Source organism: Labrus mixtus, chromosome 1 (genome assembly GCF_963584025.1).
Source record: "Labrus mixtus chromosome 1, fLabMix1.1, whole genome shotgun sequence".
In the NCBI taxonomy this organism is placed as follows: Eukaryota; Metazoa; Chordata; class Actinopteri; order Labriformes; family Labridae; genus Labrus; species Labrus mixtus.
The window spans coordinates 9,830,756-9,854,210 of NC_083612.1; the positions used below are offsets into that span (position 1 = coordinate 9,830,756).

The 23,455-nt window shown below is 43.6% G+C and overlaps 2 protein-coding genes across 4 annotated transcripts in view; one reads left to right on the forward strand and one right to left on the reverse strand.

The window, feature by feature from the left end:
- The window catches only part of nav2a (neuron navigator 2a), a 125,880-nt gene extending 115,369 nt beyond the window's left edge, over positions 1 to 10,511 (forward strand). For all 3 annotated transcript variants that reach the window (XM_061060240.1, XM_061060302.1, XM_061060375.1), the window contains 13 exons: positions 1,202 to 1,374; positions 1,552 to 1,705; positions 2,032 to 2,218; positions 2,419 to 2,519; positions 2,606 to 2,701; positions 2,907 to 3,084; positions 3,335 to 3,570; positions 4,317 to 4,468; positions 4,872 to 4,943; positions 5,047 to 5,243; positions 5,340 to 5,458; positions 7,107 to 7,307; positions 7,434 to 10,511. In XM_061060240.1, the coding sequence (XP_060916223.1) occupies positions 1,202 to 1,374; positions 1,552 to 1,705; positions 2,032 to 2,218; positions 2,419 to 2,519; positions 2,606 to 2,701; positions 2,907 to 3,084; positions 3,335 to 3,570; positions 4,317 to 4,468; positions 4,872 to 4,943; positions 5,047 to 5,243; positions 5,340 to 5,458; positions 7,107 to 7,307; positions 7,434 to 7,559 (1,992 nt within the window). In that variant the 3' untranslated portion in view covers positions 7,560 to 10,511. The remainder of the gene's footprint in view (positions 1 to 1,201; positions 1,375 to 1,551; positions 1,706 to 2,031; positions 2,219 to 2,418; positions 2,520 to 2,605; positions 2,702 to 2,906; positions 3,085 to 3,334; positions 3,571 to 4,316; positions 4,469 to 4,871; positions 4,944 to 5,046; positions 5,244 to 5,339; positions 5,459 to 7,106; positions 7,308 to 7,433) is intronic.
- Positions 10,512 to 10,555: 44 nt separating this feature from the next.
- On the reverse strand, positions 10,556 to 13,849 carry dbx1a (developing brain homeobox 1a). Its single transcript, XM_061060490.1, has 4 exons — positions 13,384 to 13,849; positions 13,177 to 13,278; positions 11,405 to 11,607; positions 10,556 to 11,287 (listed from the first exon to the last, which is right to left on the reverse strand). The coding sequence occupies exons 1-4, from the start codon at positions 13,745 to 13,747 to the stop codon at positions 10,997 to 10,999; spliced, it is 960 nt and encodes a 319-aa protein (XP_060916473.1). The 5' UTR covers positions 13,748 to 13,849; the 3' UTR covers positions 10,556 to 10,996.
- Positions 13,850 to 23,455: the final 9,606 nt, after the last annotated feature.

Sequence of the window (23,455 nt, forward strand, 5' to 3'; positions counted from 1 at the left end):
CGAGCGGTGTCGTGCTTTGTGTTATCTGTTAAAAGACGTGAGCTCGTGTAGAGTTTCCTGCTTCATGTCGCAGTGATAACAAACGATCCTCCCGTGTGTGTGTGTGTGTGTGTGTGTGTGTGTGCTTCCAGCTGTCATAGTTTGAGTAGATGAGACCCCACAGGAGGCTCCTCCATGCAGGTGCTCATGTACAGTGTGTGTGTGTGTTTAAAAGCTCATAATGGATCATCAAAGACCTCCTGTTTCACGGTGGTTGTTTCTGTAGCGTTAGCCTGCAGCTGTCTGGAGCTCGAATCAAATCAGCTCCAGTCTTGCAGGAGCCTATAGTTTGATCTCTAACCCTCCATCACACATTAACACACTCAAACCCATATGAACATGTGCTGTTTTGTCTCCCTGTCTTCCTTTGCTTCGCTTCATGCGGCAGGTCTACGAGGTAAGACTGGTACGCTGGGTGAAATCAAAGCGGCCTCACCCCGTGCACTTTCTCTAGGTTACTAACTTCAGTTCCTTTTCCTCCTGCTGTAGTACCTGTCCTCTCCTTTCCAACACTGCCTCTCCCTGAATAATAAAAAAATAAAAAAAACTGCTCTTATGATACTTGACACACAGCTCTGGAAAGGAATAATCCACCTTTGAATGCTTCTTTGAAATGAGCTCTGCAAAGATGAACAGACACACTTTTAACTGTTCTGATGGCTGATTCATCTTTTCATGAAATGTTTTAACATCATTTTAAACACACAGCTTTGTGTTTTAGTCGTCCAAAAGTACGAGTTCAAATTTGTCCCCTAAAGGACTCCGTACACTGCCATCTGCTTCCCCACAAATAGTTTTCTTTCCACATATTTGTAATTTTTTATCTAGGAAAATCAAAACAATGATCCCTGAGAGTATAGATCAGTAGCTTTACATGAAACCTTTTCTTAAAAACATAATTCAACACATTGCATACACTCACTCAGTGTTTGTCTTCAGAGCTGAGCTCAGGTTCATAAGACAGTCTACCCATAATTCCCTTTTTTCTCCTTCACTTGCACTTTTTAGCAGCTGCTTCTCTTCACTTTCCCGGCACACTCCTCCTCCTCCTCCACTTCCTCCTCTTCCTCTTCCTCCTCGTCTTCCTCTCAGTGTTTTTGGGATGACGTCCCTGCTCACTCTGTCCCTCTCTCTCTCTTCGTGTCTGTTTTTTGACCTGCAGCTGAGGAGCTCCTTCAAACAAGCGTTCAGCAAGAAGAAGTCTCCCAAGTCGGCCTCGTCTCACTCTGACATCGAGGAGATGACCGACTCGTCGCTGCCGTCGTCGCCCAAACTGCCTCACAACGGCTCTGCGGCCTCCAGCCACATGCTCAGGAACACACACTCCAACTCTCTGTACGTAAACACAGATAACTGTATGTGATTGCAGGACAATAAGGGATATGCAGTAGTTTTTTCCATTCAAAAAAATCAAAAAACAGATTTTTTTTTTTTTACTATAGATTACAGTTAGGAAAACAACCTAACTCTTCGATGCCACTAAACCATGTTTTCCTGCTCGTGTGTGCACAGGTTGTCCGAGTGTTTGGACAGCGAGGCGGAGACGGTGATGCAGCTGCGCAGTGAGCTCAGGGAGAAAGAGATGAAGCTCACGGATATCCGGCTGGAGGCTCTGAGCTCCGCCCATCAGCTGGACCAGCTCAGGGAGGCCATGAACCGCATGCAGGTCAGCACACACACAAAATACACACAAAACAGCAGAAAAGTGCTCAAACTAGGATACATATCGGAGATGCTTTTGAAAATTGAGAGAGCTTAGAACGCAGAAAGGTTTCAAGACAGATGCAGGAGCTGGCTAAACACTGAAGCTTCAGTGTCCATGATATGGCAACCCGCTCAAAGGAGTAGACAGGGGTGGACAGCTGTCTCCAATGTTTTGAATTTGGACTGTAGTACCCATTTTAAACACTAGGTGTCAGAGTTACATATTGCTCCTTTAAGTTGACTCGTATGACTTGAATGATAAATGTGTTTTTGTTTATGTGTCTGCAGCTGGAGATCGAGAAGCTGAAGTCAGAGAATGACCGTCTGAAGGTGGAGAATCATGGCAGCAGGATGGGCTCCCAGGCCTCCATCTCATCCTCTCCTCCTCCTCACACACACAGCCAGGCCCAGGGGAGCGGGCCGGCTCTGTCCCAGCACAGCCTCAACCTGACCACCAGCGAGTCCACCAGCCTGGGTAAGACTGAGCTCATTGTCATTGTCTGAATTCTTCTTACTAAAATGTTCTCATTAAAGGGTATCTGTTCAGTGCAGGTATTTCAATAGTCTGTCACAATATTGTATGACATCAGTGTCATCGGTTTATCTTGGTAATTGAAAATGAGAAATGGGAAATTACAACAAGCCTTGTCTGACTTTGTTCCACCGTCCTATCAGACATGCTGCTGGACGACACCGGGGGAGAAGGAGGGATGAGGAAGGAGGGCCGACACGTGAAGATGGTCGTCAGTCTGGACGAGGCCAGCAAGTGGGGAGAGGTGAGGCCTGTTTGGAAAAGTAACTCAAAATACTATCATTCCCTTTTTTTCAGCATCTAAAACAACTTATGTTTCCTCAATCATAGGAGGGTCGGACTCGTCATTTTCTGATTGGTTGCATCGGCGTGAGCGGTAAAACCAAGTGGGACGTCCTGGATGGAGTGGTCCGACGCCTTTTCAAGGTAAACACCTCACCATCAGTGTTTATTTTTTAATATTTAGGGTCCCAATGATATCCTAAAGTATACAATTAAAGTTTGAATCTCAAAAATCTACTACTTTATTCAGTCACCATGAAGCCTAATTTAAAAACAGAAAAATACATTTAGATTCCTGAAATAAATATCAGAAATTTATCCTTGTGATGCCGTGTTTGTGTCTTGACAGGAGTACATCACCCACGTGGACCCCCTGAGTCAGCTGGGCCTGAGCTCAGACAGCGTGGAGGGATACAACATCGGAGAAATCCATCGACCCAGCTGCCTCAGCGCCGCCCAGACGCCCGAGCTACTGCCCTGCGGGTACCTGGTGGGAGACAGCAACACCATCAACATCCAGCTCAAAGGTACGGGTTGTTACACTATAAGTATATAAGAAGTTTTGGGCTATTTGTTTTACAAAAGTAAGGTTTCGAATTAATGTAATTTTTGATTTCTTTATTGAAATGTTTCATTAGATGCAGCTTTAACACATCAAGGTCAACAGTTAGCTTATCGTCACTAGGCAGCAGTACTTGTCTCAGTTGGTATGTGATAATAAGGGTCGATTAAAGTTCAGGATAACGCCTCATTAATCCTCCGACCCTTTGTGTCCAGGCGTGAGCACTGAGAACGTGGACTCTCTGGTGTTCGACACTCTGATCCCGAAGCCGATGCTGCAGCGCTACGTCTCCCTGCTGAAGGAGCACCGACGCGTCATCCTGTCGGGCCCCAGCGGCACAGGAAAGACCTACTTGGCCAATCAGCTGTCTCGACACCTGCTGCTCCTCGAGGGCCGGCCTCTGACCCCGCACGCTGTCGTCACGTTCAATGTGGACCACAAGTCCAGCAAGGTAAATATGCACATCTGTATTTTACATTTTTGTGGTTGTTGAACCTTCACTTCTTATCTCTGGGGCTCAAGTTGTAGATAATATTCTGTTCTAGAAACCAACCTAGCTGAACTAGCCTATTGGTTAGCATGCGCGCACCATGCAGAGGGGCTATAGTCTTCAAACTGGGCAGCCTGGGTTCGAATCCGACCTGTGACTCCTTTCCCACATGTCATTCCCCACTCTCTCTCTCTCTCTCTCTCTTTCTCTCCTTCTGGTTTCTGACTCTTATCTACTGTCCTGTTTCTACAATAAAGGCATAAAAAGCCCAAAGATAAAGCTTAAAAAAATGTATAAATATTTGGAAAAGCTAAAGAATGAATGCACGAAGCTTTCAAAAGGTTTTGAAAGTATTTCATTTCTTCAAAGTTATTACAAAATTGTGAGCAAATGTGAAAATATTGGACCACAAATTTGAATTTGCACAAGTACTTCAAAGCGAGGCCATCTGTAAAACGTATATGTCTTCAAACTGAAAGGCGGGGTCAGCAGAATCTCTTTAAGCCTCCGTTAAGTATGGCCTTTAAAATATTGTGGACACCAGGTTGAAAACATACCAAAATGTTTGCATTGTAACACAAATTCTAAAGTCCGAATGAAGTCAAGCAAAGAACTCAAGCGTCACCATCAATTATCCAAACATACTGCTAGATGTTTGTAGTGTTGTGAAAGAATATATTCATATTATTCTCTCCGTTTGTCTGCAGGAGTTGCGTCAGTACCTCTCCGGTCTGGCTGAGCAGTGCAGCGGCGTCCCGGGGACAGAGAGCCCTCTAGTGGTCATTCTGGACAACCTGCATCATGTCAGCTCCCTGGGAGAGATCTTCAACGGCGTCTTCAACTGCACCTACCAGCACTGGTCAGTCCATACACACACACACACACACACACACACACACACACACACACACACACACACACACACACACACACACACACACACACACACACACACACACACACACACACACACACACACACACACACACACACACACACACACACACACACACACACACACACACACACACACACACACACACACACACACACACACACACACACACACACACACACACACACACACACACACACTCCCACATTCATCTGCATAATAATGATAGAAATGAAGCCTAGTTCCTCGAAGATGCCTAGTTCACCAGAAAAATTATTTGCTCTCCTAATGATGTTAAAATTAAAATTTGTCTCATGATGCCTATTTAGAAATAATAATAATAATCAGTGTTCTTCTCTCCTTTCAGCCCGTATATAATCGGCACCATGAGCCAAGCGACGTCATCTGCCCCCAACCTGCAGCTCCACCACAACTTCAGGTACACTGCTGCTGCTGCTGCTGCTGCCCTCCGTTCATCTCAGCTCGGTTGCTGCGTTTCATCCTGGGGGATGATGTTAATGTACTGTTTGTTCTGTGATCAGGTGGGTGCTGTGTGCGAACCACATGGAGCCCGTGAAGGGTTTCCTGGGTCGATACCTGAGGAGGAAGCTGATCGAGACGGAGATCGGCAGCCGGACGCGGAACATGGAGCTGGTGAAGATCATCGACTGGATCCCGCGAGTTTGGCACCACCTGAACCGCTTCCTGGAGACACACAGCTCCTCTGACGTCACCATCGGTATGAGACTGATGCAAGACTTTTGGGAAGAAAAAAAAAAAGAAAAAAAGTGTGAAAACAATCAGTGGCTCACCTCTGCTGCTCTCTCCCACACAGGACCTCGCCTCTTTCTGTCCTGTCCCATGGACGTGGAGGGATCTAGAGTTTGGTTCACCGACCTCTGGAACTACTCCATCATCCCGTACATGCTGGAGGCTGTCCGAGAGGGACTGCAGGTAACACTAACACACACACACACACACACACACACACACACACACACACACACACACACAACAAAGCTGTAACAATCCAGCGTATCTATGATGCATCTTCATTTGGCCCGCTCTTTGAAGGATCCAGCTGAGTGCAGCAGAGGGGGGTAATGAGTCTGGGAATTGCTCAGATTTGCCCTCTCAGAAGATCATGTTCATCAAAGTGAAATGGATTCAATTTGTTCCCTCAATCTGAACATAATTAGCATCTCATTTAATTAGGCAGCAGCTAGTCAGCAGAGCGCGGCCTCCAAGAAGGACTAAAGGGAGGGACTGTGTCTCCTGTTAGCTTGGAGGGGAAACAGAGGTGTAGTGATGCTGAAATGGAAACCCTTAGGGCTGCAAATAACCGTGTGTGAATCCTCCAGTTATTAGCCAATTCTTTTTTATGGCCGATTAATACAATGTGAGGGCACTCACTCTTTCTACTCAGTGAGATTGGTGAGAGAATCATCGTCAGGTGTGTGTGTGTGTGTGTGTGTGTGTGTGTGTGTGTGTGTGTGTGTGTGAGTGTGACTGATTGGCTTTGACTAAACTCAGGTGTGGGGAGCCTGTATATACTCTGAGTCTCCAGTGTTCTGTGCTGACTCATTATCTCACCTTCAGAGGTAGTGAGCGTGTCTCCCTGTGGTTCCTCTAGTTGTCTGTGTGTGTGTGAAGTCTGTAAAAACACAAACAAAGAATTTTCTGTGTTTTAGCTGTCCATTCCCAGTTTCAGATTTGGGGTGCTGGGTAGTTTTGTTGCTATACCAGATTTCTGTTTTAACTGTTAAGGCCTCACTGGCAGCCTTTGCTTTTTTTGGGTCTCCCGGACAACTTAGGTTTAGTTAATTATTTTCCGTGCATTATTTAGTTTAGGAAGCGTGTTTTGGCTCTGTACCAGTGGTTCTCAACCTGTCTAGCCTCAGGACCCACTGGCAATACCTCCATGAGAAAACCGACTCAAATTTCTAAACTGATCAGATTTCTTTGATGAAAGATTGTGCAGTTTGGATCTCGGACGGTACAAAACATGTAACAGATGCAAGAAACTGAACAAAACCAACACAATTAGAAAGCGCTTCACAGATATTTTGACACTTTCACGACCCACTGAAAACAGCTCTACGCGACCCACCTTTGGGTCCCGACCCACCAGTTGAGAACCACCGCTCTGTCTTTTCCCCTCTCCAATCTATTGCTTACGATTTTTGTGGCTATCCTTCTGGGATAACTTTGAGACCAACCCAATAAAAGGTCCATGAAATGTAAAAACACTGAGAAATGATCATCCAAATTTAAAATTTCTTGATTTAATTTTTTTTTAAATTTGATATTACAAGCAGGAAAGCCCTTAAGAGACAAAAGCAGCAAATGTTTTTTGGTTAGCCTAATGGTTATGTTGCGCACCCCATGTACAGTGGCTATAGTCCTTGTTGAAGTGGCCGTGGGTTCGAATCCGACCTCGGACCTTTGCTGCATGTCATCCCCCACTCTCTCCCACTATGTCCTTTTCATTCTCTTCCTGACCTGTGAAAACTTGTTATTAGAGCACGTCTCCACACAAAGCTGGCCTTCAGTTATCCCCGCCACACTAACGGTCTCACATCTTCTGTGTCTCTCTCTGCAGCTGTATGGCCGCAGGGCTGCGTGGGAGGACCCTGCTGCCTGGGTGATCGACACTTACCCGTGGTCGGCCGCGCCAACCCCTTCTGAATGGCCCCCACTGCTGCAGCTCCGCCCAGAGGACGTGGGGTTCGATGGTTACTCTGCTCCAAGGGAAGGGCTCAGGAAAGAGCCCCCGCAGAGCGACAGCGACGCAGACCCACTGGTGAGGAAAAAATACCTGTGAAGAAAAAGAGTGCGACGGCCTTCAAAGAGAACGGATGCTTCTTTAATCTTCTGGTTTGAAAGCTCGGTCGGACTGACACTTGTTGTTTTTTTTTTTTGTCCTCAGATGAACATGTTGATGCGTCTGAAGGAGGCGGCTACGTCGTCGAGCCCGCAGAGCTACGACAGCGACTCCAACAGCAACAGCCACCAGGACGACATCCTGGACTCGTCGCTGGAGTCGACCTTGTGATGTCACAACGCTACACTGGGATCCGTTTTCAGGAGGAACTTTATCAGAAGAACTGTCTCTGCTGTGAGAATTTCACGCCACAAAATCCAGCCAACCTTAATTTTGGGTGCAGGTAACCCAAATATTTAATAAGGGGAAAAAAACAGACAAAAGGAAAGATTTTACTGCACTGGGCTGCATTTTTTTTTTCTTCACCGCTGTGGCCCGTGGCTCCTCATTTGTCAGGAGCCTGACTTCTACTTCAGAATTTAAAGCACACAGCCTGTCGCTGTCAGTGAGCATCATCATCATCATCATCATCATCATCATCATCATCATCAGCAAACACCAGCCAGGAGTCCTCCAGCCTCCCCTGAGTGCAGTGCACCCGAGCTGCCTGCAGATGGCGACACAGAGCCTTGCAGCAGTGAGGTAACCGCTGCTGAGAACACAAATCAGTGCTGCTGCTGCTGGCGGGTTGTGATGGATGGATCAACACTCAGCTGCTTTCTGCTCCTCCTCAGCCTGAAGTTATCTGTGACACTCCTGGAGGGTAAACCGAGCCAAAGTGAATGTTAAGTCCTGCAGCATTTCTATTCACACTTTGAGAACCTCCACAAAGAGATCACAGCTCCAGATGCTGTTTGATTTGATGTCACTCAGATCCGAACTACACATCCATGCCGAGTTTCTGAGCTGAAAAAAACCTTAGAAGTAATGGTCAGCGACGGAGGTACGCGTCCACGGAGAGTAAATACAAGAGCAGGAATAATAAATAATGCATACCAAATACATGAAATATCTTTATTCAAAAGAGAACTGGGACACATTTGTTTTTGTTTGCAATCAAACAAGAAGAAGTCAAAGAGCAAACTTTGTGCATTGCAAGTGATTCATGTTTTGTTGAATTTTAAATGAAAACTTGGATTACTTAAAAAAAACACTAATTTTTAGACATGTGATACATTTGAAAATCACAGAAATAATAATTTAAAGTTTTTTTCCTCGTGGTTAACCTGAACATTGTGTCGTCTCTTTCTTGGTTAAAGTGACAATTTTCATGATATATGGCAATAATGGCAACATTTCAGATTCAAAAGAGCAATCCGAACACAAATTAAACTTTCAGATTTTCAAAGAATGTTCTTATTTGGAAAAGTTTTTTGTTGCAAGTGCATTCAGTTTTGCTCTTTAAACCAGTCGGTGTGGTTGCATAATAATTTGTGCAAAAGAAGCCTCATAAAAGAGTGAGCGGGGAATGCAATTCCATAATGTAAACATGTAAACAACGACAGTTAAGCAACACATTCAATGCCAAAATTGATGTAAATATCTGAAAGCTAAGGAGAATCTTTGTCTCCGGTTGGTCAAAAATGTGCACCACACTCCCTCCTAACACTCTGTAGGACTTCGATCCTGCCTCAGAGCTCAGTGAAAAAAAGCAGAACGACACAAATTGCAAAAAGTTCAACTGTAGACCCAAGCACAAGTCACACCTGCTGAAAATAAAGAAAGTGTTTCTCATCTGGTACAACATCTGTAGCTCTTTCAAAGGCCAGGCAACGATGAAACGGCCTTGACTCAGATTGAAACATTCACAATGGCTGGATTTATCCTTTGACTCTCCGATGTCTTTTCTGTCTCCACCACATCGCTTTAACCGCTTAATAAACCTTTGTGGTCTCCACGCACATTTGGCCCAAACAGGCTGTTGTAGCACAAATATTAAATGGTGCTGGACTGATTTTTTTTTTTTTTTAAACAATGCCTTACTCTTTTCTAACAGACTATGTGCATTACGCTGATTCTTTATTCGTCTAAGTGGCTGTAAACTAAACAGGGCTGCGAGGTCGACCTCTCATCATATCAAACACCGACGCCGTGGGCTTGGGACGCGAATGAGAAGCAGTACTTTGTTTTTTTTTTTAAATATTAAGTTGTATGCATGAATGACCCAGTGCTGTGAAGCTGGTGTAAATATTTGGACCACTAGAGAGAGGAAGACAGAAAAGATATATATGTGATGTGTTTTGATGCTTGAGATGAGAATATTTGACTGATGAGGGAAGATTAAAAACGTGTTGATTTTATACCTCATCCCCATCCTGTACTGTGCTTTGATCAGAGTCTCTTTTGATTATGTGATTTGTGAGGAACAAAATGTCATAAATTGGACTAATTAAGTGAAAACTAGCATACATGCTTCTTTGTGTATATTCATATAATTAAGGTATGGAGGTACATGTGGTTGACTGATGATGTAAAAGGGTTCAAAGTCATTTCTGTGGCTTAAAAAAGAAAGAAAACAGACTTTTTCTTTGTTTTAAAGCTCCCAGCTTGCCCTTCAGGAACGGTGAGCTCAAGTTTAAAGCCGGGGTGGGTCATACATTGCTTCAGTGTTTTTGTCACAGATCCTATGCAACATTCATTCTGATCCCCAAAAGGAAGCCAAAAGCTGCATGTGCGTTTGTCCAGCACTGCCGAGATGTACAGCAAGGATCCAGACTTGTGCAGACTTAATTTGGATTTGTCGTCCATTCATGTGTCTGTGTGTTTTATTTTCTCGAGGTTCTCCTGCTGCGGTCCTTGTAAGCACAAAGAGACTGAATCTGCTGTCTGTCTCGTGTAACGCCCGCTCTCAGACGAGCGGGTGTCTTTGAAGCATTTGAAACAGTATGTCAGTTTATTACTCACAAACTCAATGAATGTTTAGCCTTCTTTGCTATGTACATTTTTGATATGTAACATAACTTTGTATATAGTTGATTATCTTGGAACATTTGATGACTTTTTTCTAGCTGATTTGTAACAGTACTTGAAAAAAGAGTATTTTGTGTACAGTCTCTTTACATCAGAGCAGATCGGTGCCGTTTGTCACACCTGGTCTGTCCAGGGCTCGTTGAATTAAATCTATCACTGTACTAGTCTTAAGTTATTGTGATTCAATAAAATTAATAATTATTTATGAATGAATTCAGTCGAACTGTCGTCTTTGAAACAACACAAGCACAATGGAATTGCAATTGTTCACAATTTATTTGGTATTTGTACAAAAAGTGTGGAATAGACATATATACAGCACATGATACAACATACATATTAAACAAATTCATATAAATTATTAACGAAATAACTACATCTTTCCAATAAACAACTCTATTCAAGGTCAAGGTAAAAGTAACTCAATAATCTTGGCATAAAATTTCCATACAAAGTTGTACAAAACTGTACAATAGAACAAAGCTGTGCAAAACAGCAAACTGTGTCTCAGAAGCAGATCCTGTACAGTGCGCATGCGCAGATGAAGTGACAAAGTGGAGTCAAACATTTTTTTTTTGTTTTGTTTTGTTTTTTTACAGACATTTATGTGTTCTTGTTTGAGGTCGGCAGTTTCATACAAACCGGTTCACAGTCTCTTGTGAGTTATTTATATCTTTATATTCCCTTTTTAAAATAAATTAAGATACTGTTATTTCTTCTTCGTCTGACTCTGAGAAGTCCGAGTGCTTACTGGAAAGAGACGGAGAGCTGATGCTTGACCCTGCCGCCCTCATTCTCTCTCTTCCAAACTGTTCCATCTCCTCCTCCTCATCATCCTCGGCTGAGGACTTCTTGCCAACGTCACTGAGGTCCGGATGCGGATTGGCTTTGGTGGGCAGAGTCTGCTCCCGGCAGCCACCTGAGGACAGCAGCTCTCGTTCCTTTGAGTTCCTCCACTTCATCCGTCGGTTCTGGAACCAGATTTTCACCTAAAGAGGAACAGAAAGTGATTAGTGAAAAAGCTCTGCGTAAGGAATGCGTTAAAGCGCTTTTACGCACGATTTATTGGCCACTTGAAACCCACGTGAACACTTCAGAAGTTTTACCTGAGAGTCTTTGAGTCCTAGTTTGGTGGCGAGTTTCTTCCTGTCGGGCTTGCTGATGTATTTCTGTTTCTGGAACATTTTCTCCAAAGCCTTGCGCTGCACGTCTGAGAACACAGCCCTCCTCAGCATCCCTCTGCGGGGTTTCCCTCTGGCTGCCAGGGGCCACGAAAAAGTCCCGGGGATGGGAACAACGGATGAAGACACTGCAACACAAAAAACAGAAGAGAAATACACGTTAGCTTGGTTTTATTTACCAAACAGTAAGTAAAAACAAATCATCCCTAAAACCACTCTGCAGCTACAAATGACCAACTTAAAGCTGGATCAGCAGATTTTCTTTCTACTTTATAAACCTAAAAGCTGTCAGACTTCATAGAGGCTCTATATGAATATAATGATTCTCTTTAAGGCCTTAGTTTTCCGTCGTTAGTATTGGAAGTTTCCCCCCTTTGGAACTGGGCAATACGTCTCCGTTTTGAGTGAAATGGCACGAGGTGACTAATTAGCACATTGGCCGGTCCCCAACCGCATTGGTATGGTAAAGAGGTAGCATATCCTTTAAGGAACCCTGTGAGGGCGGATAGAGGAGTTAATAAACCGTGAACGGTAATTGTGTAGTAATGAACTAACGCAGAAAAGACTCTGGACAGGCGGCGAAGGCCATATATTATCTCAACAAAAGGAGATTTACACTTTCAAACTAAACACAACTGCATACCAGAATACTGATGCCCGGAGGGGGGGAGAGAGAGAAGTGGAGGGATTTTTTTTTCTTCTTCTTCTTCTTCTTCTTCGTGCCTTCAAATCATTTTCATTAAATGAACACGAAAAGCTATTCAGAGCGCTGGAGTTGTTTTGTTGAGGCATTCAGCTGAGCCCATGAAAAGACTCCATCTCCATTATGATTTGGCTGAATGAAAAGCACGGAGTAGCGACTTTATAGACTTTTCTAAGAGATTATTCTTTATCTCGACTGGTTGATTGGCGCGCTTGGAGAATAGAGGAACGTTTAGGGCACAGAGAGACTGAGGATTGGGGGGTCAGTGGTAACCTATCCGATGAGCAACGCAGCCTGCAAGGGGAAAACTTTCACCAGCTGGGATATTTTGGACGAATTTGGGCTTCGCTTTACTTCAAAATCCCACCTCCCAAAACTCTCCCCTCTCTGCGAATTGCTGCCTGGACTTCCTCCTGACTGTAGGTGCCCTGTGGCCACAGCAGAATCAAGGAACAACGACGCACTATGTGGTCTTGTGAGAATATTGAAAACTCTCAATAGCGCCTAATAGGGAAATTAGTGCATGACTGGTTCACGCCTTTGGCCCCCCTGGTAAAAGTCACTCTCCGGGGTGTGTGGGTGGTTTGCCCGGTGGGAGCTGACCAAATTGGTCACGGTGCTGAAGGGCATTGTTGCCCACCACTGCGGCCCTGTGGCCCCCCGGGCTCTGTGGGAAAACGCAGTGCCGGGGAAATGCCAAAACGCCCCCCAATGGGAAACAGGGGGGACTATAACTCGCCACCCCGCCTCAAATTTAGAGCGTGACGATTTGGGATAATTGGTTAATTAGGGGGTGGGTGGGTGGGTCCGGGCAGAGGCCAGAGCCAACAGTCTCCATTAATGAGACAGTGATTTCTTGTTTTCAGGTTGAAAAAAAAAATCTATGACAGGAGCTGAATGTATTTTACATTTTGATGCATTTTAGTTCAGACACTTTGAGCCCGCAGAAAGATGGGTTGGCATAAAAGGGGACGTGCATAAAAGTGGTGCCTACCTGGTAAATAAGGCGTCCTGAAGATGGGGTGAAAGGTTCCATCAAAGCAGGGGAAGGGGAAAGTCTTGGAATGCAGGCTGTGGATTGTAGCGGGAGAGGACGCTGTGGAGGAACATCACAACGTGTTAAAAACAAGAATTCCTGAATGATGGAATAATGTTAACAATCTCTCTGAATGTAGAAACACAGCAGAGCGCGTTTACTCACATGTCTTTGGTGAAGGTGCAAGGATCGCGCTCACTCCAAACTTGAGAAAAGTCGGGTCCTTGCTGCTCGGCAGTGACGTTTTGGGCGAGCACGAGTCGCGCGTCATCGCAGTTGTGGCCACGGCGCGCTCCGCGGGCACGCCGCAGTAGGACACGGTGGTGGTGGCTGTGGGCAGGGTGGCGCTCACTGATGGGACAGTCCGGTTTATGAAGGCGGCGGGGCGGCTTATCCGCAGCAGGTCCTCAACGAGGAAGCTGGAGTGGGAGGGGAAGACAGACGGCAGGGTCTGGTGCAGCGGCAGAGCGGCGGGCCGGTACAGCCCCGGGTACAGCGCTGGTGGCGCGAGGACGCTTGGGATCATCATAGTCCCGGTTGGAAAAAGTCAGTGAAGGAAAGCTGAGATACTCCTGGTGGTCGCTGGGAGAATCAGTCGTGTGAATGGCTGCTAACTCCTCTGGTCTCCTCACTCAGGGGAGAGGAGTTTTATAGCAGTCGGCCCCCCCTCGACCCTCCGCTCAGCGCTGACAGCCTCAACAATGGGGCTCAACAAAGTTCTCCACATGGGTCGCTTTCATGCAGCATCCCCCGGCTCGCTGATTGGCCAGAGGACGCAATTTATGATTGCATTAGACTTCATAAGCAAGCAACACACAATGTGACGACCACAAAAGAGGCTCAGTCATCAATTTTGCATGTTGACCACTTTCCTTTCAGTTTGTTTTGTTTGGCAGAGGCAAGCTGCCTAATTAAAGAGCAATCTTTACACATTCACTCATTATATGGGAATTTTAATGAGCCCTTAGAAAACGATACTTTATTCCTTTCCATTCAGGGTGTCTTTCTGTTACTCGGGATATCAAAATATACTCGTTAAAGATGCAAAATTATTCTTTTATTCAAGTTTCAGTGCTGCAAATACAAACAGCTACAGGTGGATAAAAGTAAGCAGGAGTCTATCCCATGATATGAATAGAATATATAATAGTACATTGATTTATAGTATCTTTTTTATTGTGAATGGTCTCTTCTTTAGGTGCAGACGCTGCACAGCATCTCAAATGTAAATCACTTTTTGGGTTTCATAGGATTCTCAACACTCAATCTGGCCCTCGTCATGGAATAATGTCTTAAAGGGATTTCTGCTATCAAAACGCTTTAACAGATGTGTTAAATATCACTCTTTCTGCACAGGCTTCATTCAGCGCGCAGAGCGGCGGCGCAGTGCGCAAAGGAGAAGTGTGCGGCCTGAGCCGTGCGCTCCTGATCCTGTTAACCATGAACTAACTGTCACCCTCAGCTGCGGAGGAGGCGCCCCTCGGCCTTTCTCTGCTTCCCTCTCCCCGCTTTTTAAAAAAAGCCCAGAGGAATAAAAAAAGCTTTATTTCTAAAGACGGTTTTGTTCTGCTATTTTAACCGGCTGAATAAAAGTGCATCTGTGATTTGATTTAAAACGCATTCATATGAGCGGACACTGAGACCCCTTATAAAACTCGTATTAAAGCGACTTGGAGCCTGATAGTCGTGTTCTGTCAGCTTTACCTCCTGAAAACCAGTTAAAGCAGAGCGATCAGAAGAAAATGCACTGAAGAAAAAAGAGTAAAAAAAAAACCTCCTAATTGTTGCCTGTTTGAAACCTAATTAAATAAGAAACACAATGAAACAATTACACAAAGTTTGATGGACAATTTAAATCAAACAAAAACAAGTTAGTTTTTCTTTGATATTTTATTCTTGAATTTGTGTTTTACGGTGACTTTGGTTGATTTGTTATCACACTTTTTGTCTTTGACTGTCATGTTCTATTATTTTAAATTAAATCCCGGCCATTGGGCTCTCTGATTTAAATAGGATTTTTTGATTTAACGATCTTTCTTTTACCAAAATAAACTTTATAATCATGCAAGGACTCAAGGTCAGTCTGTGCGCAACATTTAGCTTATTACCTATAATAATATATTTTATCTATATCAAATAATTAGCTGATAATTTAAGGCAATATGGATACAAATTTGTGTATGAGTAGCCCAAATAATAAAAACTATGAAGAGGAAAGGCTGAGTGTTATTGAATACTTTGCGTAAACAAAACTTTGTTTCTGATTTTAAAGACCACTGTTCTGCTCACAGTCGCTCCACTTGACTGCGTCTGCTTATTGCACAACACGACATTTGAGTCAGTTTGCATCATTTGGAATCAGCCTAAATGATGATAAGTGGGTCAACATCAATCTAAGATAAAGTGGCCACAATCCGATAATTAAAAGGGAACGCCTCCGTGAAATGATCCTTTGCAGAGAGTCGACGCTTATCAGAGGTGCGGTGCGCTTTATGGTTCGCACAGACGCACAAACAAGCGTTAACACAGCGCGCTCCGTCACCACAGCTACACCTCCAAATAAGTAACAAGACCTTCAAAGCTTTTTTTATTAGCCCCATATTCCTTTACTTGGCTGCCCGAAATCCTCCTTTTGTGCGCGCTAAGCAGATGGTTAGCAGGAAGCATAGGCTGCTCTGGCTGACCGAGACTAATTTCTACGAGCTTTGCAAGCTTGCCACGTCCCCGCTCCTTTACCAGGCCGAGTAAAAACAGCTGGCTGCGGCTGAATTAAGGCCATTAAAAGCACATCTCTGAAATATTACCACCAACAGCACCCCCACCCCCTCTCCTCCCCCTGTAAGAGCCCACTAAAGTCCCATCATTTTAAAATAACTGTCCTGTGGGATTCAAGGACGCATGTTCAAGTTCTCATAGCTTTATGGGAAAATTTGTAGTTTCTTTTAGTCTCTTTTTTTTTAACACTATTTAAAATAATATTCGCTATTGTGCAAGTGGTACGTGTTCATAAGTGTACAGTGGTATCAAATAGATCTAGTTTAGTTTTTCATGAGCCCAAAAAAATCATTTATTCAGAAACAAAATGTGGTTTTTAAATAATAATTATAAACCTTATTTGTGTAGAAACATCTATAATGCAAAAAAAAAGCGAATAAGAAGAGACAAAGAACACGTTTTATAGTATTGCTATAATATTCATATAGCCCCCCCATTATGTTTATGTTGACGTATGGTTTCTAATATCCCCAGAGGGCTTTTTCCTTCTGATGTTTATCACTTCACTTTCAGAGGATTACTCATATTCATCACTTATGATTTAATAACTCTGTGGGGAATACCATGAAGATGATCGTCTTCACACGTATTAAATAAAATAATAAATGTACATTTTCCAGGTATTATCAGCAAACTTGTTTTAAGAAAATAGCCTACAACTCAAACATTAAGGGACCTGTCAATGGCACATATGCTCCTCAATACGTTTTTACTCGCAGTTGATGACGTTTTATGAATTTATTTTGATCCTGGAAGTCGCCTGGTTTATGCACAAAAGATGCAGCCATACTCACTTGTTTTAGCCATAGTCTTTCCATAAGATAACTAATTAAAATGATATTTATTTGGTATATTATGGAGTCGTTTTGGTGTATCTTTGAGGGGAAACTATCAGATCGTTATCCCTCTTCTGACAGGGCCATGCCATTTTTACCAACCAGATGAACTTAACCATTGTCTCTGCTCTCTTTCTGCTTCGTTAAGTGAAAGGGGCTGAGTAAATATGTTACCCATGCATGAGGGGCTCTGTATGGGCCGGCCCATTGTGCGCAGGGTCCGACAGGTGGTTAACTGTTTATTATTCCCTCATTATTTATCGGTGACGTGGACGCACCGAGGAAAAGGGGAAACTCCCCATCTTTTCACTGGACCGGGGATGAACAGATTGTGCTGACTGGTTGCAGCCTCGTATATGACACCGGTCACCAGTCCATCCATCTCAGCCCTGCAGCCTTTCAGGGCCTGCATCCACCTCCTCCTGGGTTTGCCAAATTGAACGATTCAGTTAACACCCTTCTGTTTTTTTCCTCAAATCAAGATTTAGCCAATTTTCTGCCGCAGTGCATGTTAGCCAAACACGACCGGACAGGAATTCAAAATATCCTTGCAAAACTGTAACTCAGTTGGTGTATTGATTTTCTATCAGTGCCACAAGTTAACAGACAAAGACAGATTGAGCCATAGCATGCTATTACAACACTTGAAAACCATTTAAATGTTGGTAAAAAAAAATATGGCTCAAAGGCTTTTAAAAATGTGTTTTAAAGCAAATTAAGTTGTGTTTGAGTTCCATACACACATTTTATGATGAATATAAGAAGGCCTTCTTATCATGTTTTACTTGTTTTAACTAATAATGGTGGAAAATATTTATTAGAGTGTGTCGATGTAGTTGTGTCACATTTGAAGTTTCTGGTTAATAATAATTTTAATTGAATTTGTATGTATGTTTAAACTCCATACAAAAATGTAGTTGAAAAAACCTCTTCCTCAACACACAAAAACAGCTGCTTTTATATCATTAACGTATATAAATCCCAAAAGTCCCAAAAAGTGAAAGAAAATACATGTATTTTGTGCACAATATTTTTATTTTTTACTTCTCTGGACTTCAGGGGCTGTACAAGCCGATCTAAGTCTATAAACTATAAAATTAAAGCCAATATCTTACAAATAATCAGCCATGATCTCATTGTAAAAAGAAACGCCCTAAAAGCCTTAATAAAAAAAGACATGTTACTTCATCTTGCTGTCTTGTCTTATACCTTAAAAGTGACTGACAAGTGAGTTTCTGTCTTCCTCTTATACCATCAGTGCATGCTTTCTGTTTGATTATTTTAGACTCTATCTCATCAAGCCTTTAAATGTCAAAGTTCATGTACCGCAGGCTTCAGATGAAGTTGAAATGGATTCTTGCTCCTGCCATCTGAAGTTAACCAAACATCTATTTCAGGGGATTCAGTTGGTGACCGGGCTTCCCCTCACGGTGGCTCCCACTCGGGGTGTTTTGGCCGCGGCTTCACCTCAGCTCGTCGGTGGCTCTGAAGGTCCCTACAGCATCTGGCTCAGGCGGCCCAGAAGCCCCCCCCCCCCGCTCAACACAAGAGGGAATTAGCAATGCCACAAGATTCAGAAGAGCGGTGACAAGCATTAAATCGATATTAACTTTGTATTAAACATGGGCCCCTCCCTCTTCCCCAAATGGACTGGAGCCATATCAGCGCACAAAGCGGTCTGTATGAACTCTGGCTGCACCTGTTCCCCTCTCACTCGGCCATGGGAGTTCAACTTCTTAGTTTCACCCCAGGCTCTTTTCTTCGTCTGCTTCACCCCACACTGAATTCTTTCACTCGAGCCTTACACATCTTCGTCCCCCCCACTAGTTTATACAACTCATCAAATCACATCATCACGCGTTTTACTTTGAAACATTCAGCCCAAACTGTGACACAAAAGTTCCACTTTCAACCACAGAAAGTTGCTCTTTCTTGTCCAGACTGGGACACTTGCCTCCCCTTCTCACTGTTCATTTATTAGCATTTGTCAGTATGGATGTCGAGTGGTGTCCTAATCCTCTTAGAGCGCATGTTGGTACAGTTTGCATATCATTTTCTCATCTTGGAGAAAGGCCACAACCCTCTCTATTCACAGGGATTCCCTGTCCTCTTTCAGTGCAGCCACAGCCAACGACATTAGCATAATCTGACAACCAATACCATTGTCCATGACCTTGTATGCAAAGTTAATTGCTCATTAATACAGGACAAAACAGAGGGGTGCAGAGGAAGCACAGTAGTCCTCTAAATCCTTGTAGAAGGGACTGGCAGGCAGGTGGAGCATCCTCCCCTGGCTCATTAAACTTTACCTGAAATCATTAGAATTTACTAAAATCAAAATATTTTAACTGTTTTTAAAAAAAAAGCAAAACCATCTGGTGCTCGAAAAGTGTATGGTGTTTTACCAAATCTCTTCAGTTTGAACAATTATCTGGCAGTGATATCATACTAAATCCACACACATGCACATGCACACAAAGACTTGCACACACTCCCTCAAAAGTATATACAATTAGTCACACCGGCTCAGGGTTAATCAATTGCAAATGTATCTCTCTGCAAGTTTAATCTCATCTCTACATTAGTTTCACGGATGCGGGGCGATTTGCAAGAGGAGCCTCCACTCCAAACCGACCCTCTTGTCCCTCCCCCAAGCCAAGCACCTGGCACTCTTCTTGGGGTAGCGTCATGTAAACACCCACTGCATCCACGGGTGCCCCGTCTGAGGACCCAAGCGTCACCGCACAGCACGGAAAAGAAGGCCAGGCTGTGTGGTTGTCAACACCGGTTTAGCTTAGGAGTCCCGTCGTGACATTAGCAGTGACTCTGCCCGGTCAGGCTGACCCGAAGCACTTGTTTGATATAGATATAGCCGCTAATATCTGAGTATTATGGAATGAACAGGCACTAGACAGGGTTCAGAAGGCCACCGCATGCAGCTGTCTGATACTTTCTTTGTGTCTCGTGGAGCTGCAAAGCTTGCCAGAAGAAGTTTAAGGCGGATAAGAAATGCCATAAAACGCTTATTTGCAAGGTTCTTTCAATCAGTGCAATGAAAGTAGGACATGCTGTTTGTTTTAGTCATGCATATTTAAAGCCAACTTCACAGAAATAATCAATTCAAAGTTGAACTTTATCATTTCCACAAGAAAGTTTAGCCTCCTCTAAAACATGCCATTTGAGGACTTCAGTGTGAGGGATTGTTGTTTATCAGGGCTTGAGGCTTGACGAAGTGTGTGTGTGTGTGTGTGTGTGTGTGTGTGTGTGGGAGGGGTAGCTGTGCAGGGCAGTTAAAGAAGAAGAAGGTATGAATGGGGAAAGAAGGGGCTTGGGTGGAGGAGGGGATGCTTGACGGACTTCACTGCCTGTTGGCCCTGCAGCATTGATGCCGTGTTGGCCATATAATCGGATTGCCAGTGGGTGAAAGTGAGCCCGGGTGCTTATGTCAGTTTGCGTCTCGTCAAGCTGAATAATACGCATGGCCAGGGAGTGAAGCGGACGCTTGCCATTGAGGGCTCTCAGTACTTGTGGCTAAGCATTTCTAAAAGAGAGAAAAAGCCTCATTGGATTCATATATAATTCTCACTCAAGCGTTTTGATGCATTTGCATAACAGGAGGAAACCAGTGATCTTTTCAGTGCTGCTGCTCCTGCTGCACTTGTGTGTGTGTGTGTGTGTGTGTGTGTGTGTTTGCATGTACTACTGTTTTTTGTGAGTGTGTGTGTGTGTGTGTGTGTGTGTGTTTGAAAGGCCCTAGCTGAGTCCTGCATAAACAAGGCTGGACACGGTTCTTGCACTTGGCCTCTCATGATTAATCGAAGATCAACAACAAAACGACAGAACATTTAGCTTTTCCAACTTTTCCCTCTTTCAATTTGAGGGGAAAAAAAAGTGAGCTGGGAGCCAGAGTTCAGTGTTCATGTTGTTGTGAAGGAACATGACCAAAGAAAACATGGCTGACCTTCAGATTCTGAGGGTTTCATTTGAAAGGTTTCAGCGAGAGTTAAAAGGAGTATATTCAGTATATTTCAAACCATGTGTTCTACCCAAGGTGCTTGTTGAATCTGAATTCACTTCAAACACAAGTAGGTGCATTTTAAGATTTGTGTCCTGAATATTTGGGTGAATTTCTCTTTCATCTGGCATAAATATTCTTCAATTCTGTTTTTGCTTACTTTAATGTAAACTTCCTGAGTTCAGTGCTTTGTCTGTGTCTCCTAGCCCAGAGGTTCTCGACTGCTCTAGCCTCGGGACTCACCACCACCTCCTCATTAATAAGATATCACAAGGCCAAATTTCAGACATTTTTCAACTACACTGATTTATTCAATAAAAAAATTGGCCAGGCTCATCCTCACAAGGCACAAAAATGTGACAGACCAAAAATAACATGTTTAAAATAAACCTTCATAGACTTTTTGCAACCGTTTATTTTCCAGACACAGATTCCAGATCCACTGAAAACGCCTCCGCAACCAACTCTGGGGTTGCGACCCACCAGTTTAATAACCACAGTTGCAGCCCGTTTAATTTAAAATTAATTTGTGACCATGATATTAACTTTCAGGTTAAACTTGAGAGCATTCACTTCAACACATCATAACATATACCAGTGCATGTCTGTCAACATATATGCACAGAAAAACAATTTTATTCATGGTTAAAGGAGAATGTTCTGCCCTGTCCAAGTCAGTTATCTAACCTTGATTCAACTGTTTCACTCAAGACAAGACTGTTTGTTCAGTCAGTTGCAGCAGAAGGGAATAAACAGAACATCATCATTATTAGCGTTTGCGGATTGCCAAGGCGTATATGATAGGACCCCAAATATTAAATTAAAGATAATGTCATTTTTTTTCTGATCACTTTTACTCCACTGGAGGTGAGCGATCATGAATGATGTAGACAAGATTGATTCACTGTTCATCACAAGTACATGTAAACTGAAAACAATCCTGAAACATCGAGTACCATTCTTTTAAATTATGATTGAATGGGTCTACATTATCCTTGTGATTTTTGTGAGTAATTTATCGAGCAAAAATATTTAAAAACTCTATAAATACAGCCAGTCCAATGTACAGATTGTCCCTTATTATCATTTGAAGATTCAACATTTAGACTGTTGGGGAGGAAAACAATCGGTTTTCAGTCACGTTAGGTTTTTGTAGCTTGGGGCTAGAGAACGAGAAATCAGACGTCCTTTGATCGTCAAATGCTTTGAAACGTCTGCGGGTCTCGGTATGAGGCGGCAGTGACAGCAGCAGAATCCGATAAGGACACTGTTGGTTCTCTTCAACCCGGATGTGGACCGTCAGCTGGTCCATTTACCCCGTTCAAACTCTGTGAGGCATGATGGCCATGAGGATGGTCAGGGTCTTTGGTCATACAGACAGCAGTAATGTGGTCTGACTTTCTTTCCACACAGCAGACCCCCCAGGTCTGATTCCTGGAGCAGTCAAAGTTGTGCATCTTAAAGTCACATACAGCTATTTGGAGCCACTGGCCTGTGCTGTTCTGGGTCCCAGTGTGGCCTGTAATTGATCCCATCATTGCATTATGGGGGATCTAATAAGCTCTAGGTGAGGTGACCTCTGCTCTGCCAGGTCTTTAACTCCCCCCTTCTGCTTGTCAGCTCTCCAAACCATCACTCGCCCTATCCCTTTCATCATCTCATGCAGTCCATTTCCCCTTTTCTTCTTCGCCTCCACGCCTCCTCTCTCCTCAGGTTTAGGCGCCATGTTGCACTCAGAGACGGTTCAGCTTAATAAGCGGGAAATGACAGTTTATCCAGATCAGACACTGATGCAGAGGACTACTTTTATGTCTTTTTTCCCCTGCAGATATCAGCTCTGCGCACAAAGAGACAACAAGATTGCTGTTGGCCTTTCATGATGAACTCCTGACCAGGATGTGGGGTTAAACCAGTCCACCAGAAACAACAGAGAGAAAGCCGATCTCGCTTCTTATATGATTCAGAAACGAGGTACAAAACTACAAAGTCTGTTAATGGTGCCCTGAATCCTACAGGACTCGTCTGCAGGCATTTTCACATCCCAAGAGGTCCTTTAGGTCTTCAAATGGAGCTCTGCAAACTTGGATTGTTTAGCAGCTCTTCCATAAGTCCATAATCACCAATTCTTCCAAACATCATTGGGGATTTATCTCTGACTCAGGGTACTTAAAGTAGCCGGAGATGTTATCTGGGGACATGTTACTCTTGCACAAAGAGGTCTAGGTCTGGGTCTGTAAATCTTGTTGTTAAAACCGAGCCTTACCAAATTCCCTAAATTCATAATGGTTTAAATCTGCACTGGCGTTTTATCTCATAGTCCGTTGTACATCATTGTAACTGGACAGGCCATCTAGAGATGAGACCTAGGTCTGTCCAGGTGTGTGTATACGTTTGTTGTAAAACATTTGGATTAATTTGAAGCTTCTCCGCATGTTCTCAATTGCAAGTGGTTTGAATCTGCATTTGGGTTTTACAATAGACTACTTTGCATTCTTTGTTTAGGTGAAGAGTCTCCTGCAGATTTCCATACCACCTTCGTTCCTCAAAGTTCTAAGTTGCACCAGAGTTTATCTCTTGAGGCCACAGACAGACCTACACTTTTGTACAAGAA